At 44.8% G+C, this 23347-nt stretch overlaps 1 protein-coding gene and 1 pseudogene across 1 annotated transcript; one reads left to right on the top strand and one right to left on the bottom strand.

Moving 5' to 3' along the window:
- Positions 1–912: 912 nt before the first annotated feature.
- Positions 913–19708, top strand: LOC123990341 (annotated as a pseudogene).
- A 482-nt stretch (positions 19709–20190) lies between these two features.
- LOC123990343 (cellular communication network factor 6-like) lies at positions 20191–23018 on the bottom strand. The gene is made up of 4 exons (XM_046290923.1): positions 22796–23018; positions 22140–22385; positions 21316–21506; positions 20191–20974 (listed from the first exon to the last, which is right to left on the bottom strand). Exons 1-4 carry the CDS (start codon positions 23016–23018, stop codon positions 20693–20695), a joined length of 942 nt encoding a protein of 313 aa, XP_046146879.1. The 3' UTR covers positions 20191–20692.
- Positions 23019–23347: the final 329 nt, after the last annotated feature.

The following is a 23347-nucleotide window of genomic DNA, read 5'->3' on the forward strand; positions in this document are numbered from 1 at the left end:
AATACACCTGGATTAGCTAGTACAACGTGTCATTGGAACACAGGAGTGATGGTTGCTAATAATGGGCCTCTGTACACCTATGTAGATATTCCATTAACAAAATCTGTTTCCAGCTACAATAGTCATTTACAACATTAACAATGTCTACACTGTATTTCTGATCAATTTGATGTTATTTTAATTGTTTCCTTTCAAAAACAAGGATATTTCTAAGTGACACCAAACATTTGAACGGTAGTGTATATATTTTTCAAATTTGGGAGAACAAAACAAAACAGGCAGACAATACATAACATGATACAACACAGACAGTAGACTAAAAACTAAGAAAAATAAATAAACAGGTGGTAAGGAAATGGCAGTCACTAGAAGGGGCTATATCAGCATGTAACAAAATAGTCTTCATTGCTTTGTCACCTTGTTGTTTTTCTACATTTGTTCTGCTGAATAAAATGGATCTTCTAAAATCCTTGCTGGAATTAATTTATTCCCCTCCCACATGAAAGACACTGGTCTGATTTACAGATGTGGTCATAAAATATACATGCAGCTAATACAATAATATTATAGCCTTTTCATTCAACATTTTCCATAAACTGACACAGCGAGAGAAAGAGAGAGAGAGGTAACATCTTTCTGTCACGCCCTGACCATAGAGAGCCTTTATATTCTCTATGTTGGTTAGGTCGGGGTGTGACTAGGGTGGGTAATCTAGGTTGTTTTTTTCTATGTTGGCCTGGTATGGTTCCCAATCAAAGGCAGCTGTTTATCGTTGTCTCTGATTTAGGCATCCATTTACCGACTGTGTTTTGTGGGATCTTGTTTCTGTGTAGTTGCCTGTGAGCACTGCAAGAGCTTCACGTGTCGTGTATTCTTTATTGTTTTTTTGTTCGGTTCTCTTCTAATAAATAGATGTCGAACCGATTCCACACTGCGCTTTGGTCTGAGTATGATTACAGCTACGATCCTGAAAGAAGATCCCACCACACCAGGACCAAGCAGCGTGGCTGGGAGGTGAAGGTATCCTGGGCTTGGGAGGAGATAAAGGAGGTGAAGACATCCTGGACTTGGGAGGAGATTATGGCAGAAGATGAACGCCTTCCATGGAAACAAGGACTCAAGGAGAGAATGGAGTACAGTGAAGACGCCGGGGTTCGCGTCCACAAAGAAAGCCCAAAAGACAACCAATTTTTTGGGGGGGGAACATGGGGTGGTCGGCAGATCTGGGGGGTGAACCAGAGCAGGTCAGGGAGTCGAAGGAGGAATTCGATGAGAGATTCCGGAGAGAGGTGATAGCGATGAGAGTGCTGCAGCACAGACGTGCTGAGGAGCGTGACACCAGTCTGCACCGGTTTCACGCATCTGGCCTCCAGTGCGCCTCCCCAGTCTGATACGTCCTGTGCCAGCTCTCCGCACTAGCCCTGAAGAACGTGTCACCAGTCGGGTGCAACCTGTGGCGGCCCCACGCATTAGGCCTCCTGTGCGCCTCCCCAGTCCGGTACGTCCTGTGTCTGCTCCTCACACGCGTCCTGAAGTGCGTGTCACCAGTCCAGAGCTTCCGGCAATGGACCCCAGTCCGGAGATTCCGGCGACGGTCCCCGGTCCGGAGCCTCCTGCAATGGTTCACGGTCCGGAGCCTCTGGCGACGATTCACGGCATGGCGTCCAGTCCAGGGTCGGCGTCCAGTCCCACTCCATGGCAGGAGCCTTCCTCTGCGCCAATGTCCAGTCAGGCACGGCGTCCAGTACTTAAAAATCATACAGTGTGATTTTCTGGATTTTTGTTTTAGATTCAGTCTCTCACAGTTGAAGTGTACCTATGATAAAAAATTACAGACCTCTACATGCTTTATAAGTTGGAAAACCTGCAAAATCTGCAGTGTATCAAATACTTGTTCTCCCCACTGTAGATAAAATGAATCACTAACCTTTGATGATCTTTTATCAGATGACACTAATAGGACATCATGTTACACAATACATGTATGTTTTGTTCGATAATGTGCATATTTATATCCAAAAATCTCAGTTTTTGCGCGTTACGTGCAGTAATGTTTTGATTCCAAAACATCCGATGATTTTGAAGAAATACTCATAACAAACATTGATAAAAGATACAAGTGTTATTCACAGAGGTAAAGATAGACTTATCCTCTATGCAACCGCTGTGTCAGATTTAAAAAATAAATTTAAAAAAGCATAATCTGAGAACGGCGCTCAGTACCCAATTCAGCCAAAGCAATAGCCGCCATTTTGGCGTCAACATTAGTTAGGAGAAACACTATAAATATTCACTTACCTTTGATGATCTTCATCAGAAGGCACTCCCAGGAATCCCAGATCGACAATGAATGACTAATTTTTTTCCATAAAGTTCCATAAAGCCCATCATTTAGCCACTTGTTGTTAGCGTGTTCAGCCCAGTAATCCATCTTCATGAGGAGCGAGCACTTCCTCCAGACAAAAACTCAAAAGGTTCCGTTACAGGTCGTAGGAACAAGTCAACTGATGTTTGCAATCAATCTTTAGGATGTTTTTAACTTAAATCATCAATAAGGTTCCAACCGGAGAATTTGATTGTATGAAGAAAAGCATTGGAACAGAGCATACTCTCTCGTGACCGCGCGTCATAAGACGGAGGCTCTCTGCCAGACCACTCACTAAAAGAGCTCCAATGAGCTTCTAAAACTAGGATCTAAAGTCGGTGATATCTAGTGGAAGCCCTGGGAAGTGCAAGCACATCCATAACTATCAGGGATTTGAATAAGCACTGTTTTGAAAATCGATTTCTCACTTCCTGTTTGTCTGCCATATGAGTTCTGTTATACTCACAGACATCATTCAAACAGTTTTAGAAACTTGAGAGTGTTTTCTATCCAATACTAATAATAATATGCATATATTAGCATCTGGGACAGAGTAGGAGGCAGATCAGTTTGGGCACGCTATTCATCCAAAAGTGAAAATGCTGCCCCCTGTCGCAAAAAAGATAAGGCCCATCAGAGTACTCGCCCCTTCTTGATGAGCCTGGTTTTTTGATGGGGGTCCGAGGGGAACGAAGAAGGCTGCAACTTGAAAATGAGGAAGCACTGGGAGATAAATGCCTGGCAGATTCCAGAATCTCCAACATTGTGTTCCGTAGGAGGTAAGCGGACTTCTCGAGACACTGGGATAGGTGACCCGCTGCCCAGTGGGGAATCCACGGAATTGCTCCAGAAAAGTATTGGCCGCCTGGTCATGGTATTCTGCCAGGGTATGGTCCCTCCATAAGACATTGCAGTAACTCCTTGTGTCGTCCAATGGTGGCTCCTTGCAGGGAGATGGCATTGTGGAGCTGGGCTGTGTTTGCTGGGTCGGTCATGGCCAATTCGTACTATCACGGTTTAGGGAAGACCCAGATGCAGACAGTGTCGAAGTAACAAAAGTTATTACTAGAACAGGGGCAGGCAAAACGAGAGGTCAATGGCAGACAGGTCAGTAATCCAGATCAGAGTCTAAAGGTACAGAACAGCAGGCAGTTTCAGTGTCAGGGCAGGCAGAATGGTCAAAACCGGGAAAACTAGAAAACAGGAATTATAGAAAAATACAGGAGCCAGGGGAAAACCACTATTAGGCTTGATGGATAAAACGAACTGGCAACAGACAAACAGAGAACGCAGGTATAAATACACAGGGGATAATAAGGGGAGATGGGAGACACCTGGTAGGGGGTGGAGAAAAGCACAAAGTTACTCTATATTTTTATTACCAATCTCTGTTGTATATTCACTTTCTGCTTCAATATTAATTAAATGTCTATTTTAAGATTCATATGTAATGCTTTGCAGGGATCAATATGTATTACAGTTTTTCTCAGTTGCTTTGGTGCAATTCTTAGATCAAAAGTGCAATTCTTGATACAACTTGTACAAATTCCAAATCATCTAGTCACTTGTGCACATCATTAAAACAATTTCTTATTCCTTTTAACAAATTGCAATTGATAATGTACAAGTGTCAGCTTTTTTCCACATTTGAATAAGCACTGTTTTGAAAATCGATTTCTCACTTCCTGTTTGTCTGCCATATGAGTTCTGTTATACTCACAGACATCATTCAAACAGTTTTAGAAACTTGAGAGTGTTTGCTATCCAATACTAATAATAATATGCATATATTAGCATCTGGGACAGAGTAGGAGGCAGATCAGTTTGGGCACGCTATTCATCCAAAAGTGAAAATGCTGCCCCCTGTCGCAAAAAAAGATAAGGCCCATCAGAGTACTCGCCCCTTCTTGATGAGCCTGGTTTTTTGATGGGGGTCCGAGGGGAACGAAGAAGGCTGCAACTTGAAAATGAGGAAGCACTGGGAGATAAATGCCTGGCAGATTCCAGAATCTCCAACATTGTGTTCCGTAGGAGGTAAGCAGACTTCTCGAGACACTGGGATAGGTGACCCGCTGCCCAGTGGGGAATCCACGGAATTGCTCCAGAAAAGTATTGGCCGCCTGGTCATGGTATTCTGCCAGGGTATGGTCCCTCCATAAGACATTGCAGTAACTCCTTGTGTCGTCCAATGGTGGCTCCTTGCAGGGAGATGGCATTGTGGAGCTGGGCTGTGTTTGCTGGGTCGGTCATGGCCAATTCCCAATTCGTACTATCACGGTTTAGGGAAGACCCAGATGCAGACAGTGTCAAAGTAACAAAAGTTATTACTAGAACAGGGGCAGGCAAAATGAGAGGTCAATGGCAGACAGGTCAGTAATCCAGATCAGAGTCTAAAGGTACAGAACAGCAGGCAGTTTCAGTGTCAGGGCAGGCAGAATGGTCAAAACCGGGAAAACTAGAAAACAGGAATTATAGAAAAATACAGGAGCCAGGGGAAAACCACTATTAGGCTTGATGGATAAAACGAACTGGCAACAGACAAACATAGAACGCAGGTATAAATACACAGGGGATAATAAGGGGAGATGGGAGACACCTGGTGGGGGGTGGAGAAAAGCACAAAGTTACTCTATATTTTTATTACCAATCTCTGTTGGATATTCACTTTCTGCTTCAATATTAATTAAATGTCTATTTTAAGATTCATATGTAATGCTTTGCAGGGATCAATATGTATTGCAGTTTTTCTCAGTTGCTTTGGTGCATTTCTTAGATCAAAAGTGCAATTCTTGATACAACTTGTACAAATTCCAAATCATCTAGTCACTTGTGCACATCATTAAAACAATTTCTTATTCCTTTTAACAAATTGCAATTGATAATGTACAAGTGTCAACTTTTTTCCACATTAGCAATTGTTCATGTCATGTTGATCAAAATATAGTAGATGGTTCTCTGTTGAATAGTCTTACCCCTCAAAACATCTAGGCATTAGTTCCTTGCATAAGCCATTACAAGCAAAATTGTTGAACTATTTGTCATAAACTGTCAAGCATAGTTTTACACATTTCTATTAAACCTTTTGTACAAAAATGTGAATTAATGAATCGTGCAGGTGAAATTGACCCTCACTCATGAAGGAATGTAAAAGTGTTAGTTCAACCAACAATCAACCAGTTGTCTAAATTGCTCAAAGGTGCATCTCATGAAGAATCAATTGGCAAGCATATATAGACAGACCACAAAACAGAGTTGCAATTTTCCAATAATGGATGGACCAGGAAACGAACAGGGTCAACAGCCTAGAGGAGGAAGAAGAGGAGCAAGGATGCGTGGTGGAAGGCAAAACAGAGGAAGAGGCAAAATAGGACATAGGTGCTAATCTGATGACATAAGGGCCACTATTGTAGATCATGTTGTCAATCATGGCCTTACAATGGCTGAGGCGGGTCGAAGGGTGCAGCCGAATATTGGGACAACCGTGTCATCAATAGTTCAAACGTTTCGAAGAGAGAACAGGTATGTCCACCAATGTAGCACTGTTACACTGTTACAGTGTACTGTTACTGTATATAAGCAGTATACTGTATACTTCCTACAATGCTTCATATTACAGTAGTCCACTTGTATTTCACAGCATACAGAAATATACTCTATACAGATACATACTGTACCTTACATGCATGTTTTACAGTAAAATGTGTGTTCGCATAGTTTTTGTCTGTGAGAGTGTGCGATGCATCACTGCATTTTTCCCCACATAGGACTGCAAGATTACCTCAAACCGGTGGCAGAGGACGCCTATTCACACCTCAACAGGAGGAGACTATTTGGACCATGGTCCTAGCAAACAATTCCACGAGACTCAGGGAAATGCAAAGGACCATTATAGAAGACAACGATGTCTTTGAAAACATCCATACGGTTAGCATCTCAACCATCGACAGGGTGCTGCATAGAAACCAGATGATTATGAAACAGCTGTACCGTGTACCATTCCAAAGGAATGAGGACAGAGTTAAGGAGCTACGGTACCAGTATGTACAGGTAAAACATATATCCATGTAACTACTTTACAGCAACATTTTATAGTGATACATAGTACAGTAAGCATAAACTGCACACATTTCCATTGCTGTGGAAGGAACATGCAATATATGTACATTTTATGTCACTCTTCCGTACCAAAACAAATTCAACTGTGTGTTCTGGGATATAGCGTATAATGGAGTTGGAATCAAGTGAACCCTCTCACAACTTTGTATACGTGGATGAGGCTGGCTTCAACCTGACCAAATGCAGAAGGCGGGGTCGGAATATCATCGGTCACAGAGCTACTGTGGATTTGCCAGGCCAACGGGGAGGAAGTATCACCATGTGTGCTGCTATTTCAGAGCATGGTGTCCTAACCCATATCCCCCGTATAGGGCCATACAACACCCACCATCTACTCAACTTTTTAGAGACTCTCTACAGGGCTCTCATCCCTGATGATGAGAGGGTTCTGTTTAGAGAGGATTTGCCGAAAGTATGTGGTCATTTGTGATAATGTGAGTTTCCATCGATCAAACATGGCAATGGTTTGTGACCCACCCGAGGATGCTCATAGAATTCCTCCCACCTTATTCACCATTCCTTAACCCAATTGAGGAGTTATTTTCAGCATGGAGGTGGAAGGTGTACGATCGTCAGCCACACACACAGATGACCCTGCTGGCTGCAATGGATGCAGCATGTGAGGACATCACAGTAGACGCCTGCGGAGGATGGATAAGGCATTCCAAAAGATTCTTTCCACGTTGCATTGGAAGTGAAAATATCCGGTGTGATGTGGATGAGAATATGTGAGCCGACAGACAGGAACGTCTGGATGTGTAGAGACAGCACAACAGTGCAAGAACACTATACAAACACAGGTTAGAAACCCAAACAAAAGAACGACATCTGCGCAATCCACAATGGCACGAAAGCCAAAACACACAGATAGGTACTCAGGTACCAACGGACACTGTAACAATAATCGACAGGACACTGGTAAACCAAGGGTACACTTATACAATTACTAATCACTGGGAATAGGGGCCAGGTGTGCGTAAAAAAAAGTTCCAGAGGGATCCATGACATTTCCTTCTTCTAATGCATCTTAAGGGGAAAGTCATCTAAAAGTAACAGAATGTAATCAGATTACATTACTGAGTTTGGGTAATCCAAAAGTTACGTTACTGATTACAATTTTGGACAGGTAACTTGTAACTGTAACAGATTACATTTAGAAAGTAACCTACCCAACCCTGCTGATGAGCCATATATTAATTAAATACACTTTATGAGCCCTGCATTAATGATTTTTAATTAGCCCAAATGATTGTGCTGTTATCCATTTCATATATGATATAGGCTACTGCACATTACACATGACAGAAAAAAATAAAGCCCATAGATGTAGCTAACTATATTCTATCTTGGGTAAAACTAGCTCCAGTAGCCTAATCTTTTTTTAGTGTGAACTGTATTACTGTCCTGTATTGTAATATAGTGTATTATATGGAATGGAATTATGCACATCTTTCAACCCATGATAAAGCAGAAGAGAACATCCACCTGTCCACCTGGCCATGCTGCTGTTCCAGTTTCAACTGTTCTGCCTTACTATTATTTGACCATGCTGGTCATTTATGAACATTTGAACATCTTGGCCATGTTCTGTTATAATCTACACCCGGCACAGCCAGAAGAGGACTGGCCACCCCACATATGCTCTCTCTAATTCTCTCTTTCTTTCTCTCTCTCGGAGGACCTGAGCCCTAGGACCGTGCCCCAGGACTACCTGACATGATGACTCCTTGCTGTCCCCAGTCCACCTGACTGTGCTGCTGCTCCAGTTTCAACTGTTCTGCCTTATTATTATTCGACCATGCTGGTCATTTATGAACATTTGAACATCTTGGCCATGTTTTGTTATAATCTCCACCCGGCACAGCCAGAAGAGGACTGGCCACCCCATATAGCCTGGTTCCTCTCTAGGTTTCTTCCTAGGTTTTGGCCTTTCTAGGGAGTTTTTCCTAGCCACCGTGCTTCTACACCTGCATTGCTTGCTGTTTGGGGTTTTAGGCTGGGTTTCTGTACAGCACTTTGAGATATCAGCTGATGTACGAAGGGCTATATAAATACATTTGATTTGATTTGAACATTCGATTCTAGTGCAGCACATGCGGCCCACAAAGTTTCAAGTATGCTGTAGGCTAGAGAATTTGATTTGAACTTTTAAATATAATTGGGCAAATACTGCTTTCTGTACTGAGCTGGGCTGTCTGTCCCCACCCTGAGCGCTGATTTATCTTGCAGAGGCCGTAGAGAAGATTTAGACATAGCATATAATTACATTTTCCATTTCACGCTATGCTATTCATATAAATAATTTATTATGAACCCTAATCGACACTGATTGAAGTGGATTTAACAGGTGACATCAATAAGGGATCATAGTTTTCACCAGATCAGTCTATGTCAAGGAAAGAGCAGATGTTCCTGATGTTTTGTCCACTCAGGCATGCTGACGTCTGATGTTGAGTAAGGTAGCAATATAGCATTGCTTTAAAATGGAACAGCTAGCTAATATTTATGTAACATGGGTTAGCTGTGTTCTGCAGTTGGACCGTGTGGTGACCAGGTGGGCTGCAGGTTATGGGATCTTGCTTTGCGGAAGCATTCATATGTCAACAAGGTAAGTAAACTTTTCCTTAAAAATAATTGTAGTTATTAAAAGGTGCATCTATTTGATTTGATGAGAAATGGTCAAGGCTACCAGTAGTGGAGAAAATATTATGTTTAACAATGTATTCTAGATGAATGCCAGTCACCTGTGGTTTTTATCCCCTGGTGTGTAAAATGGGACAGGAAGTAAGGCTAGTGGTATGTTCTCATTTGACATATTCATAACTGGGCTACAGTATCTCTCACATTTATTTCCTATTTTCTTTGTCATTTAGAAAGTAATCTACAATGAGGCTCTGAGCAGCTTTTCCCAGAATGTTCACCCAAGGTAATTCCATCCCGTCCATCTTTTGCTGTGACCCATTGCCTGTGAAATGTGCATGTTCAGTCAGTCAGTCAACCTTTACTCACCTTCTCAAATGACCATTGTTGTTCCCTGCTATGTATGTATTTCCAGCAGAAGCAATGGAGGAGCTTGTGACATCACCGGTGGGAGGATACGATCCCAGGGTAAATTCCAGTGATGATTTATTGTCTCTGCTTGATGTGTGTGTGTGTGTGTGAGCTTCACACACCCTCTGACAAGAGGAATGCCCTCTCTACAGGCGGTGTTGGTAGACATGGAGGAGTGGAGGAGGGCATGGTAAATGAGATCCTACAGGGCCCGCATGCGATATATGTCATTGACGTGTCCTGGTGAGGGACTGAGTGACTAACTGAGAGACTGACAGTCTCTCTGTCTGCATGCCTACCTCTGCCATCTCACATGCCCATATGCAGATTATGAAATTCATTTTTTTGTAAAAGTTCTGTATAGGCTAGGCACCTCAAACTCAACTCTAGACCTCAACGTTAGTTTCAATGTGCTTTTCCATTGTTCTCACCTAATCAGGGACTGACTTAGACCTACAGTAGGACTCAAAGCGGGTGCAATTAATTATCAGGTATCACAGAAAAACAGCACGCTTATTACCTTGTAGGGGTAAAGAGTTTAGTACCCCTGAGCTTTACATGGTAATCGCTTCATTATATGGCACATAAATAGTCTATTTCAGTGGAGACAGCATTGTCAGTAGTTTGGTGTGTAGTGATTAGTGCTTTTTTTTGTCTGTTCGGTTTCGGTTCGATTATAAAAAATTATCATGGTTTTCAAATACGATTATTCATTTCTTAGACATTAAATGCACTATGCATTATGTGGGTTTAATGCTGTAACAACACAGAATAAAACAATTCACAAAAGTCCCTTGATGGTGGGCACTGCCCATTATTGCTTATCACTCATTAACCATAATTTATTCACATTACATTACTTTAATAAAATATTTGTTTTAGTTGATGACTATATTATTTCATTCCAAGTCATCATCTCTATATAACTGCTGCCTATGCTGTCTGACAAAAATCACTATTTAGTAGTTCTTCAAAGTAAATAAGGCTTACTTTTATGACTGCTGAATACCAACTATCAATCACATAGATCATGCATCTTCGGCTCACTAAGCACCTGCTTTCTAACCCTCTCGGTCATGTGTTCCGCACAGACCGGACAAGTTTAAGCTGACTCGCAATGTATTATGGTTATTGTAGTTAATTAGAACGTTCTCTGTGCTAAACTATGTAGAATATTGTCCTGTTGGAAACTACAACTCCCTACTACATCGCACAGTTCAGGCTTGACCTAATTTATCTCTAAAGAAACTGCACATCTAGCTCACGGAAAGAAAAAAAAACTAAATGGCATTCAGATATTTAAACCGACATCTTGGTTAATCGCTCAGCACTAATTGTTAAGCACCACTGACACTGATGATCGGTTTCTGGCAAAAACGTGAACATTAGGACTAGTCAATAAAAGTCTAATTATCGAGGTAATTCTGTGATCAAACAATGCCAAACTTCTTTTGTACAGCAAGTGTGCAAACCTCATTAATTTATCTGCAGGGCAGTGGGCCGCTGGACGTTCGGCTCAGCCTACAGGGAACAGATTGTGGACCAGTTGAAGAGGGCAGCAGAGCATTGTGACTGGCTGCAATGCTTTCTCATTCACTCAATGATTGGAGGTGAGGACTCGGAGTGTACAAATGCATTCATAGTCTCATAACTACTGAACCACATTAATAAACACATAACTGCATGAACAGCATTGGTGCTTTCAATTATTTTTCCAGTGTAAAGTTTTGGATGAGCATAATGTGTTGTGTCCTATGCTGTGATGGCCAGGGACTGGGCTACTGTGTGTTAAAACTTGACATCATCACCTCCTCCTACAACAGTGTCTTGGCCATGCAGTAGCTCACCGACTTGTGTTGTCCTTGTGGAGAATCAGGTGTGTTATCTGTCTGTGTGCGTGTGTTACTGCCTGTGTGTCAGGGTTAAAGTGTAATCTTAGACTTTGATTCAGTGCTCAGGTCTTTCCTCATTATGCATGTCCTCCATTCTGTTTTTGACAGTTAAAGTTAAACAGCAGTGATGTACTTCCTTTGTCCATTTTTGTTATTCTTCTTCCAGTCATTGGTAGACATAGTGAAGAAGATAAAGCACATGCCCCACAGTGGAAAGGTAGGTTATGTGATCAAGAAGGACACTACCATCGTCTCAGGCCAGGGAGGGGTCAGTGGAGCGGAGAATGCCATGAACAATGTCGTAGCCAACCTGCTGCTCAATATCACCAGGTAGACTATTGGAGATAGACAGGCTGCTGTCTGTGGCACTAGGCCTCTTCATTGAGCCTCCCAGGTGTTTGCTGTCTGGTCTCCTCCAGTGCATTTTACTGCCATTGTAAAAACCAACATCTGTTTTTGGATTTAAAAAAACAACATTAAAAAGACATTTTTAAGAAAATTGAGAGGAAACTCTGAGTTATAAAAGTGCTATAATATAATTACAAAAGAACCACCCCACTACCAACAACGTAATTGCACAGTGCAGTCATTGCACTGTTAATTGGGGGTTATTTGTGTCAATAAAGAATCATGTTTGTTTGTCTGAGGTATTAGCATCTGTCTGCTTGGTTCTTACATGTCTGATGTGCTACCAATTCACTGTTTATGTTTCTCTGCTGCTGTAGTTCGGCTCGTTTTGAAGGATCGCTCAACATGGACCTGAATGACATGGACCTAGTTCCCTTCCCTCGACTGTACTACCTGGTGCCCAGTGTTACCCCTCTCTACACCCTGGCTGATGTTCACTTCCCCACTAGGAGATCTGCTCTCCTGTCCCAACAGCTATTTTTACCCGTAGACTTCTCTGGAACTCAGGATATTACATTGCCCACGGCCCTCTGTACAAGTGTCCTTTGTTGACACTCAGTGAATAGCAAAGCTCCGTCTCACTGATGCTGTCTACTCTGTTCTATGCAATTGTAGTATCTTGAATAGACCAACATATAATTGGACGACACAGGATGTAATCTTTACTTGTCATTTATTAGTAACTGATTTACACCACCATCTATCACGGAGACCAATACTCAACTATCTCTATTGCTCACAGAACGGTTACCAACCTAGTACCGGTGATAGCGCCGCCTATTGGTTAGATGAGCCAGCATCATTTATCACTTTCTAACATAAACAGTGAGTGATAGCATGATATCAAGCATTCATTATATATTCTGGTGTCTCAAAGTGGAATCTCACAGTAAACCAGGAATTTAATTTTTAATTTGACCTTTATTTAACCAGGCAAGTCAGTTAAGAACAAATTCTTATTTTCAATGACGGCCTGGGAACAGTGGGTTAACTGCCTGTTCAGGAGCAGAACGACAGATTTGTACCTTGTCAGCTTGGGGGTTTGAACTCGCAACCTTCCGGTTACTAGTCCAACGCTCTAACCACTAGGCTACCCTGCCTCTCATAGAGAGACCTATGAATAGCCCATTATGCCAGTAGTGTGTCCTGGCATGTATAGTGTAGTGTGAAAGTGGTATACAGTAGCGTATTATCTTTTCTTGAATGCATTTTTTTCACCTTTATTTAACCAGGTAAATAAAGTTGAGAACAAGTTCTCATTTACAATTGCAACCTGGCCAAGATAAAGCAAAGCAGTTCGAAACATAAAACAACACAGAGTTACACATGGAATAAACAAACAGACATTCAATAATACAGTAGAAAAATAAGTCTATGTACAATGTGAGCAGACACCTACCAGACACCTACGTATTTGTAGTTGTCCACATATTCTAAGTCAGAGCCGTCCAGAGTTGTGATGTTAGACAGGCGGGCAGGTGCAGGCAGTGATCGGTTGAAGAGCATGCATTTAGTTTTACTTGTATTTAATAGCAATTGGAGGCCATGGAAGGAGAGTTGTATGTCATTGAAGCTCGCCTGGAGGGTTGTTAACACAGTGTCCAAAGAAGGGCCAGAAGTATACAGAATGATGTCATCTGCGTAGAGGTGGATCAGAGACTCACCAGCAGCAATAGCGCAACATCATTGATGTATACAGAGAAGAGAGTCGGCCCGAGAATTGAACCCTGTGGCACCCCCATAGAGACTGCAAGAGGTCCGGACAACAGGCCCTCCGAGTTGACACACTGAACTCTATCAGAGAAGTAGTTGGTGAACCAGACGAGGCATTCATTTGATAAACCAAGGCTGTCGAGTCTGCCGATGAGGATGTGGTGATTGACAGAGTCGAAAGCCTTTGCCAGGTCAATGAATACGGCTGCACAGTATTGTTTCTTATCGATGGTGGTTAAGATATCGTTTAGGACCTTGAGCGTGGCTAAGGTACAGCCATGACCAGCTCTGAAACCAGATTGTATAGTGGAGAAGGTATGGTAGGATTCGAAATGGTCGGAAATCTGTTTGTTGACTTGGCTTTCGAAGACCTTAGAAAGGCAGGTTAGGATAGATACAGGTCTGTAGCAGTTTGGGTTAAGAATGTCACCCCCTTTGAAGAGGGGGATGACAGCAGCTGCTTTCCAATCTTTGGGAATCTCAGACGACACGAAAGAGAGGTTGAACAGGCTAGTAATAGGGGTGGCAACAATTTCGGCAGATCATTTTAGAAAGGGTCCAGATTGTCTAGCCCCGCTGATTTGTAGGGGTCCAGATTTTGCAGCTCTTTCAGAACATCAGCTGAGTTGTCACGTTCTGACCTTAGTTTTCCTCAGAAGAGGAGGAGGAAAGACGCTACAGAATCACCCACCACCAAAGGACCAAGCAGCGTGGTATCGGGCAGCAGCGGAAATCTCGGGACTCATGGACATGGGAGGAGATTCTGGACTGAGAAGAACCCTGGGCACAGGCTGGGGAATATCGCTGAGAGGCGGCGATATGAGGAGGCAGCGCGGCTGGATTGGGGGGGGGATAGGAGACCTGAGCTCTAGACCTGAGCCAACTCCCCGTGCTTACCGTGGAGAGAGGTGGCATTACATCGCAACTCCTCGTATCGGCCGGGCTAGAGTGGGCATCGAGCCAGGTGCCATGAAACCGGCTCAGCGCATCTGGTCTCCAGTGTGACTCCTCAGGCCGGGGTACATGGCACCAGCCCTATGTACGGTGTCCCCGGTTCGCCAGCACAGCCCAATGCGGTCTGTTCCACCTCGCCGCACTGGCCTGGCTACGGGGAGTATCCAGCCAGGTAGGGTTGTGCAGGCTCTGTGCTCGAGACCTCGAGTGTACCTCCACGGTCCGGTCTATCCGGTGCCTCCTCCATGCACCAGGGCTCCGGTGGCAGCCCCACGCACCAGGCTGTCACTCCGTCTCCTTCCTCCAGGTGCTCCCGCCTGTCCAGCGCTGCCAGAGTCTCCTGTCTGTCCTGAGCTGCCAGAGCTGCCATTCAGTCAGGAGCTGCCAGAGCCGTCTGTCAGCCAGGAGCTTCCAGAGTCGCCCGTCTGTCCTGAGCTGCAAGATCCGCCCGTCTGTCCTGAGCTGCGAGAACCGCCCATCTGTCCTGAGCTGCCAGAGCCGTCTGTCAGCCAGGAGCTTCCAGAGTCGCGCGTCTGTCCTGAGCTGCAAGAGCCGCCCGTCTGTCCTGAGCTGCAAGAGCCGCCCGTCTGTCCTGAGCTGCGAGAGCCGCCCGTCTGTCCTGAGCTGCGAGAGCTGCCCGTCTGTCCTGAGCTGCCAGAGCCGTCCGTCAGCCAGGAGCTGCCTGAATCGCCCATGACTCCAGCGCTGTCGGAGTCGCCCTTCACGTCGGAGCTGCCAGAGTTTCCCGCCGGTCCGATGCTGCCGGAGTCGCCCTTCACTCTGACGCTGCCGGAGTCTCCCATCTCTCCGGTGCTGCCGGATTCTCCCATCCATTCGAGACCCGTTGCTAGGTTCCCCAGTCCGGGGTCGGCGGCGAGGGTCGCCGCTCAAAAGGCGCCACGGAGGCGGGTTAAGAAGCGGGTAAAGACTATGATGGAGTGGGGTCCACGTCCCTCGCCAGAGCCGCCACCGCGGACAGACACCCACCCAGACCCTCCCCTATAGGTTCAGGTTTTGCGGCCGGAGTCCGCACCTTTGGGGGGGGGGATACTGTCACGTTCTGACCTTAGTTCTTTTGTTATGTCTTTGTTTTAGTATGGTCAGGGCGTGAGTTGGGTGGGTTGTCTATGTTCGTTTTTCTATGTTGTGTTTTGTGTTTGGCCTGGTATGGTTCTCAATCAGTGGCAGGTGTCGTTAGTTGTCTCTGATTGAGAATCATACTTAGGTAGCCTTTTCCCACCTGTGTTTCGTGGGTGATTGTTTCCTGTTTTGTTGTTTGTGTCACCATTCAGGACTGTTTCGATTTTCGTTTCCATTCACTTTGTTATTTTTGTATTGAGTCGTGTTAAGTTATTATTAAAACATCATGGACACTTACCACGCTGCGCATTGGTCTGATCCTTGCTACTCCTCCGAAGAAGATGAGGAGGAAAGCAGTTACATGACTGGATTTGGGAGAAGGAGAAATGGGGAAGGCTTGGGCGAGTTGCTGTGGGGGGTGCAGTGCTGTGGACCAGGGTAGGGGTAGCCAGGTGTAAAGCATGGCCAGCCGTGGAAAAATGCTTCTTGAAATTCTCAATTGTAGTGGATTTATCGGTGTTGACAGTGTTTCCTATCTTCAGTGCAGTGGGCAGCTGGGAGGATGTGTTCTTATTCTCCATGGACTTTATAGTGTCCCAGAACTTTTTTGAGTTTGTGTTGCAGGAAGCAAATTCCTGCTTGAAAAAGCTAGCTAGCTTGGCTTTTCTAACTTTCTAGCTTCCCTGAAAAGTTGCATATCTCGGGCGCTGTTCGGTGCTAATGCAGAACGCCATAGGATGTTTTCGTGTTGGTTAAGGGCAGTCAGGTCTGGACAGAACCAAGGGCTATATCTGTTCCTGGTTCTATATCTGTTCCTGGGCATGCTTATTTAAGATGGTGAGGAAGGCATAAAAAAAAACAGGCGTCCTCTACTGACGGGATGAGATCAATATCCTTCCAGGATACCCCGGCCAGGTCGATTAGAAAGGCCTGCCCGCTGAAGTGTTTCAGGGAGTGTTTGACAGTGATGAGTGGAGGTTGTTTGACCGCTGACCCATTACAGATGCAGGCAACGAGGCAGTGATCGCTGAGATCTTGGTTGAAAACTGCAGAGGTGTATTTAGAGGGCAAGTTGGTTAGGATGATATCTATGAGGGTGCCCGTGTTTACGGCTTTGGGGTGGTACCTGGTAGGTTCATTGATAATTTGTGTGAGATTGAGGGCATCAAGCTTTGATTGTAGGATGGCTGTGGTGTTAAGCACATTCCAGTTTAGGTCGCCTAGCAGCACGAGCTTTGAAGATAGATGGGGGACAATCAGTTCACATATGGTGTCCAGAGCACAGCTGGAGGCAGAGGGTGGTCTATAGCAGGCGGCAACAGTGAGACTTGTTTTTAGAGAGGTGGATTTTTTAAAGTAGAAGTTCAAATTGTTTGGGTACAGACCTTGATAGTAGGACAGAACTCTGCAGGCTATCCTTGCAGTAGATTGCGCCACAACGCCCCGTTTGGCCATTCTATCTTGTCTGAAAATGTTGTAGTTAGGGATGAAAATGTCAGAATTTTTGGTGGTCGTCCTAAACCAGGATTCAGACATGGCTAGAACATCCGGGTTAGCAGAGTGTGCTAAAGCAGTGAATAAAACAAACTTAGGGAGGAGGCTTCTAATGCTAACATGCATGAAACCATGGCAATTACGGTTACAGAAGTCATCAAAAGTGAGCGCCTGGGGAATAGGACTGGAGCTAGACACTGCTGGGCCTGGATTCACCTCTACATCACCAGAGGAACAGAGGAGGAGTAGGATAAGGGTACGGCTAAAAGCTATGAGAATTGGTAGTCTAGAACATCCGGAAGAGAGAGTAAAAGGAGGTTTCTGGGGGCGATAAAATAGCTTCAAGGTATAATGTACAGAGGATGTGGTATGGTAGGATGTGAATACAGTGGAGGTAAACCTAGGTATTGAGTGATGATGAGAGAGATATTGTCTCTAGAAACATCATTGAAACCAGGTGATGTCATCACATGTGTGGGTGGTGGAATTGAAAGTTTGGATAAGGTATAGTGAGCAGGGCTAGAGGCTCTACAGTGAAATAAGCCAATAAACACTAACCAGAACAGCAATGGACAAGGCATATTGAGATTAAGGAGAGGCATTCTTAGTCGAGTGATCATAAGGGTCCAGTGAGTAGTGAGGTTGGTTGGGGTGACGGCGATTCAGACAGCTAGCCGGGCCATCTGTAGCAAGCTAGCATAGGATGGAGGTCTGTTTTTAGCCACTTCGTGCGTTTCCGTCGGTAGATTAGTGGGGTTCCGTGTGGTACAGGGGATCAATCCAATTGGCAAAATATATACTGTATAGTTATAGTGACCCAAGAAAAATTGAAAAAAATACAAATTTAGTTACGGTACATTGCAGTCTTGTGTGGCTCAGTTGGTAGAGCATGGCGCTTGCAACGCCAGGGTTGTGGGTTTGATTCCCAAGAGGGACCCGTATGAAAATGTATGCATTCAATACTGTCTGTGTCTATCCTACCTCAGGCTGGACCAGATGTTCACTGAGATGCCTCCAGTAAAGACCAATACCTGGCCTGTGCCCTCAGGTTCTGGGGCAACATACAGGTGTCTGACATCCGCTATCCTCCCCTCCCCATTCCTGTTTCCAATCTCTAATAAAAACGACTGCAACTGTGTCACAGGTTACAAGGAGTGGTGGGTAGGAGTCAGGCAGAGAGAGCAGAGGTGATTTGTTGTATTTATTCTCCAGCACAAAACGGTCACGCCAAATACAGGGCGCATAACACTGACCAGCCCAAAACACAGGACAAACGGTCCGGAGAAAATGAGAACACATCCACAACCGACAGAGAACAAAATGAATCCTGTACAAACCTAAGCGGGCTTAAATAGACCACAAATCAAGAAACACAAAAAGGAAAAGGTGCAACTAATAAGACTAAACTAACAGAAAAGGAAAAATGGATCGATGGCGGCTAGTAGCTAGGCAACGCCGAGCGCTGCCCGGACAGGCAGGGGAGACGCCTTCGGTGGGAGTCGTGACAAACTGCCTATTCACCCAGACTCATCCATACTCGTACGGCCCAGAGATGACCTTCCCAGCTGCTCACTCTCAAATAGTGTTCCTATTCACCGCTGCGTGTTTGTGTTCCACTACCGATGCCCCTGAATCATGAATTCAGCTCCCATCTTTTTCATGAGGCATGTTGTCAAGAGCAGAAACAGGAGGTTTTATGAGAGCACATACCTGTGGATGACCACCATGTAAATCTGGAGGAGAAATCTCCTGGAGCACAGACAACTTGTGTCACATTTAGGTGACTTTGGATAGCGACAGTATTATATACTTTGGTTGTTCAATTAGACTGTACATCTAGAAGTGATTTAAAGTAAACCCTGGAAATGTGGGCTGATTCCGTGTCTGGTAACCTATGGGCTCATTTCCAGGCGCCTAAACTTCTCCTTTGAGAATGAGAAATCCACCCTATATGTTTTCATTGAAAAGCAGGTTGACCAATGGTAGCCCCATATTTATTCTCTCTTCTTCATCTCAGACTGAGGCCCACACTGCCCTTTGTGTCATGGAACCAGGAGGGATGGAAGACAGGGCTGTGTTCTATGCCCCCTGTGGATCACTCCTTACTGGCCCTGACCAACAACATCTGCGTCAAGCCCACCTTCATAGAGCTCTGAGACCGCATCACCAAGCTCTACAGGAAGAAGGTGCATCCTAACCTAATCTTCAATCACAACAACCTTAAACTCTGTTGCAAAAGAAGTGTTTAGGGTCCAGAAGATTGAGAGGTAAAGACAGCAACAAGACCATTTCCATTTCACAGAGGACAATAGCAGAGTTCTGTTAAAGAAGGAGAAGCGGTTCTCTAAGCAAGGCTGTAGGCATCAGGATTTTCCCTGTGATCAGTGTAGAGTACATCCCTATCGGACATAATGTATTGTTTTGTCAGGCTCACTTGCATCACTACCTGTTTGTGGACAGGATGCAGCAGGGCTGCTTCAATAAGGCCATCTCCTCCCTGATGGACAGGATGGAGCAGGGCTGCTTCACGGGGCCCATCTCCTCCCTCTCCTCCGTGATAGAAGACTACAGTCAGCTGGATGCCACCAAGGACAGACTAATGCCTGACGCTGCCAGACTCAACATTGCCACTTGAAGGTCCTCTCTGTGTGAGTGTGTTAGCACTAGCAGACTGTACACACAGTGGACCGTGTGTGGTAATGTGTTGGTGTATATGTGCAAAGCAATTTAGTATTTTACTAGAAGAAAATAGTACTGTCATTTTAGAAATAACTGGTTTATTTCTTGTTTACAAGTTTCAAACGATTTCGTACACTTTTGTGCATAAATTATATTCCTCATCCGTCAAAATAAATGACAATGGATTGCCGAGTAGTGAGTATGTATACCTTGACACAAAAGGTTATTATGTCAACAATACAAATAAACATTTATACCAAACTAACAATTCAAACTAACAATCCAAATCTGTAGTGAATCAAAGTGGACGTGAGATTGTAAGATATTTTGGAGCTAACTTGCTTGAGAATTAACTGGTAGAAAGATTCATTTTTTATCCAGCTGGTATAACACTGTGTTTGGTATTGATAAGGGGTTACGATCAGTTGTTCTCTAGATCATAAAAAAGGTTTAAGAAGATAACTGACCCAGAACATGTTTGCTCTATCTATCCCTGTTACCACTATTGGCCTCAGGGACAGCCCTACTGTTAATGAGGTACTGTAAAAACCATAGCACTTGAGGTTCAACTCCAAATTGTCATTACTTACATTACGTTTCCCTTCATGTTAATTGTTAAGTAATCAGCCAAACCCTAGTTGTCTCTACCCAGTCACACTTCATGAGTTGAGGTTCCACGTGTTTCAACTTTCATATCAGCCCACGTGCATCTAGCCAGAGAACACAGGCACTGTTCAGGAGCAGTTGATGTCCAGACTGAAGGTTAAGTCCTGTCCGCTTAACCACCATGACTCGGTCAGAGGCAGTAAGGCCAGGCTTGTGTTGGAATCTGTAGGCAGGGATATGGATGACTCGGTCAGAGGCAGTAAGGCCTGTGTTGGAGTCTGTAGGCATCAATATCGATGAGGCTCAAAGGTTGATATAGATGCTTGAGAATGTGCTAGAAGAAGCGTAGCTCTGCGAACATGTCCCCAGGGTCGTCGCACATACTCTGGCACACGCAGGACGTTATCCACTGCATCTTCCAGCGCACGTTGGAGCCGCCGTTGCACTTGAAGTTGACGGCCACCATTTTGGATTTGTTGGGGACGCAGCAGCATTTGTCGGTGCAGATGCCGCAGTAAGTGGGTTCGACACTCTTGGTGATGCTACACCCAGACAAGGTCAGCTTCTCAGCTTTCTTGGCCTGGAACTTGGACTTACACATCTTTCCTCTCTGCATCTAGAGGGGAAAAGGACATAGTTAGATTGAACCTGGCCGTGATCCCACACTCCAAGGGTGTCTTAGGGAGAGTTGGGATATGCAAAAAAACACATATCCAATTTACACATGCATATTAATACACACCTGAAATAAGACAAATGTAAGCACCGACCAAATGATTACTTAAGATTCACATAGGAACCTGTGAATGTGAATGTATACAGTCGATCCAAGACCACTGTCAAATTTAGGGTGTTGTGGGCATAGGGGGAATTCTTTGTACATTTCACCCATCATCACCATCTCAACAATGCATCATCAACCCCTAGAGAGTCTGGCTGGTGGTCGGTCAACTTGACATCGTTCTTCATGATGCTCTTCTCACACGGCCGCAGCAGGCTGAGGCAGCGGTCCTTCCTCATCTCACACTTGCCGTTGCCGTTGTTGACCCGGACTGAGATACCCAGGCCGCAGGTCTTGGAGCAGGGACTCCATGGAGTGGTCTGGATCAGGCAGTTCTTCTTCCAGACTAAAGGAGGATCCCTGTAAGCTTTCAGTATTAAAGGGCACCGGGTGAACACCCAGATGGCTAGAGGAAGAAACCCGCCTGCACCTGCCATTCTGCCACACAGCACATGCTGTTCAGAGAGAATCAAGAGCCCTCAGTCCTCAATCATTCTGCCTGCTAAAGACTATTGGATAACTCAGTTGGAGATAAATCTTTAGGCAGGTCATGATGCCAAGATAGTTTCAATTGCCTATTTGTATGGTTTGAATTCAGCGATTGAAGACATACTGTATTCGAGTTGTGTAATGGCAATATCAAAAACATCAAGACCAAGTGGCTGCTAACCTTTCAGATTCACTAGAAAGCAAGATGTTTCTTGTTTTTCAAGCCAAGCAAAGCAGACATGTATTCAAATATATCAAAGCATACTTAAAAGAGGCTTGTTGCTTTTGATGGAAAGTGAGCTCCAGCTCTCTATGGACATTCGTTCATGACTGGAACCATCCACCCTACTCCCTAACAGCCAGTCAGGCACACTCCATCCTCTCTGTACTTCCCAGCCAAAGTCATTAAAAGCTGCCTCCCTCTTTCCATCCAGCTTACTTTCACAGCAATTAGCATTCCAGGGCAGACAAGCTGGCAATTCTGGCCCTGGTTTTCTCTACTAACATACACCTGGCATGGCAGCCATGTAGGTCGTATCCTGCTGGTGCTTCCTATAAGCACCGGGGGCACTCTGGAGGACGGCTGGCAGGGGTGTGTTGCTCCTCAGAGGGGCGGGACCCAGGAGAACAGCAGGCCAGGGTATGAAGGCCAGGGTGCAGACGATAGTGCATGTGCACTTATACAGTGATCTGGGCTGAAAGGCCTCGCCATTCTCATAGTGGACCCCGTTCAAGTCACAGCCCACTGCCATCAAGCCTAGAAGCAGGAGATAAGGAAACAACACTCAACTCAGTTGACTGGCCTGTGCAGTGCTTGCCACATTCTTGTGGTGTTAGCGTGTGGTCAGCCTTGGGGTATTTGCCTGATTGAAATGTGTGTTTGACCTAATGGGGTCCTTTGATGATAAAAGAGACCATGGGTAAATGAGTAAACCAGTCCTGTGGAACTACAGGTTTATGCAAATCTCCAATCCTGAGTGAATCACATGGGATTGAAGTATTTTCATGTACTAACGTTTCTAGCCAGTTCTTTGAAGTAGCAGAGTCCTATTACATAGTACAGCTCCTTCCCCCTTCGAAAATAAGTAATTGACCTTGAGACATTCAATTGTACATTGACTTAACTCTGTTGATAGCCCATGGGCTAGATTTGACACGTTCACTCACAAGCGCAGATTCCGGCCTCATATCGCAGCTGGTCTTTAGAGAAATCGCAGTACATGCCCTTGTGAGGGTCGCAGATGTCCCTCTCATTGCAGGCCTCTCTGATCTGCTGGGCACAGCTCTTACAGAAGCCACAGCCATCCAGCACAGAGCTGACCCCAGGGGCACACTGGGGCTTAACCCTGCACTTACAGGGCCACTGGCAGAACTGTTTCCTCTCCAACATGGCCTTGCTGCCTCGTGGAGCAGACAGCTGCCCACCATGGTTCTGAGCCTTGCATAGAGACTGGAGGGAAGGAGAGGACTGTAACGACGTTCGTCTGTTGAAGGAAGAGAGTCGGACCGAAATGCAGCGTGTTTGTTAATCATGATCTTTAATAAATGAAAACGAAACGATACATGAAATAACTCATAAATACAAAAACAACAAACGGAACGAAAACCTATTACAGCCTATCTGGTGAACACTACACAGAGACAGGAACAATCACCCAAGAAATACAAAGCGAAACTAAGGCTGCCTAAATACGGTTCCCAATCAGAGACAACGAGAAT

This window comes from Oncorhynchus gorbuscha, linkage group LG12 (assembly GCF_021184085.1).
Source record: "Oncorhynchus gorbuscha isolate QuinsamMale2020 ecotype Even-year linkage group LG12, OgorEven_v1.0, whole genome shotgun sequence".
NCBI classification, from domain to species: Eukaryota; Metazoa; Chordata; class Actinopteri; order Salmoniformes; family Salmonidae; genus Oncorhynchus; species Oncorhynchus gorbuscha.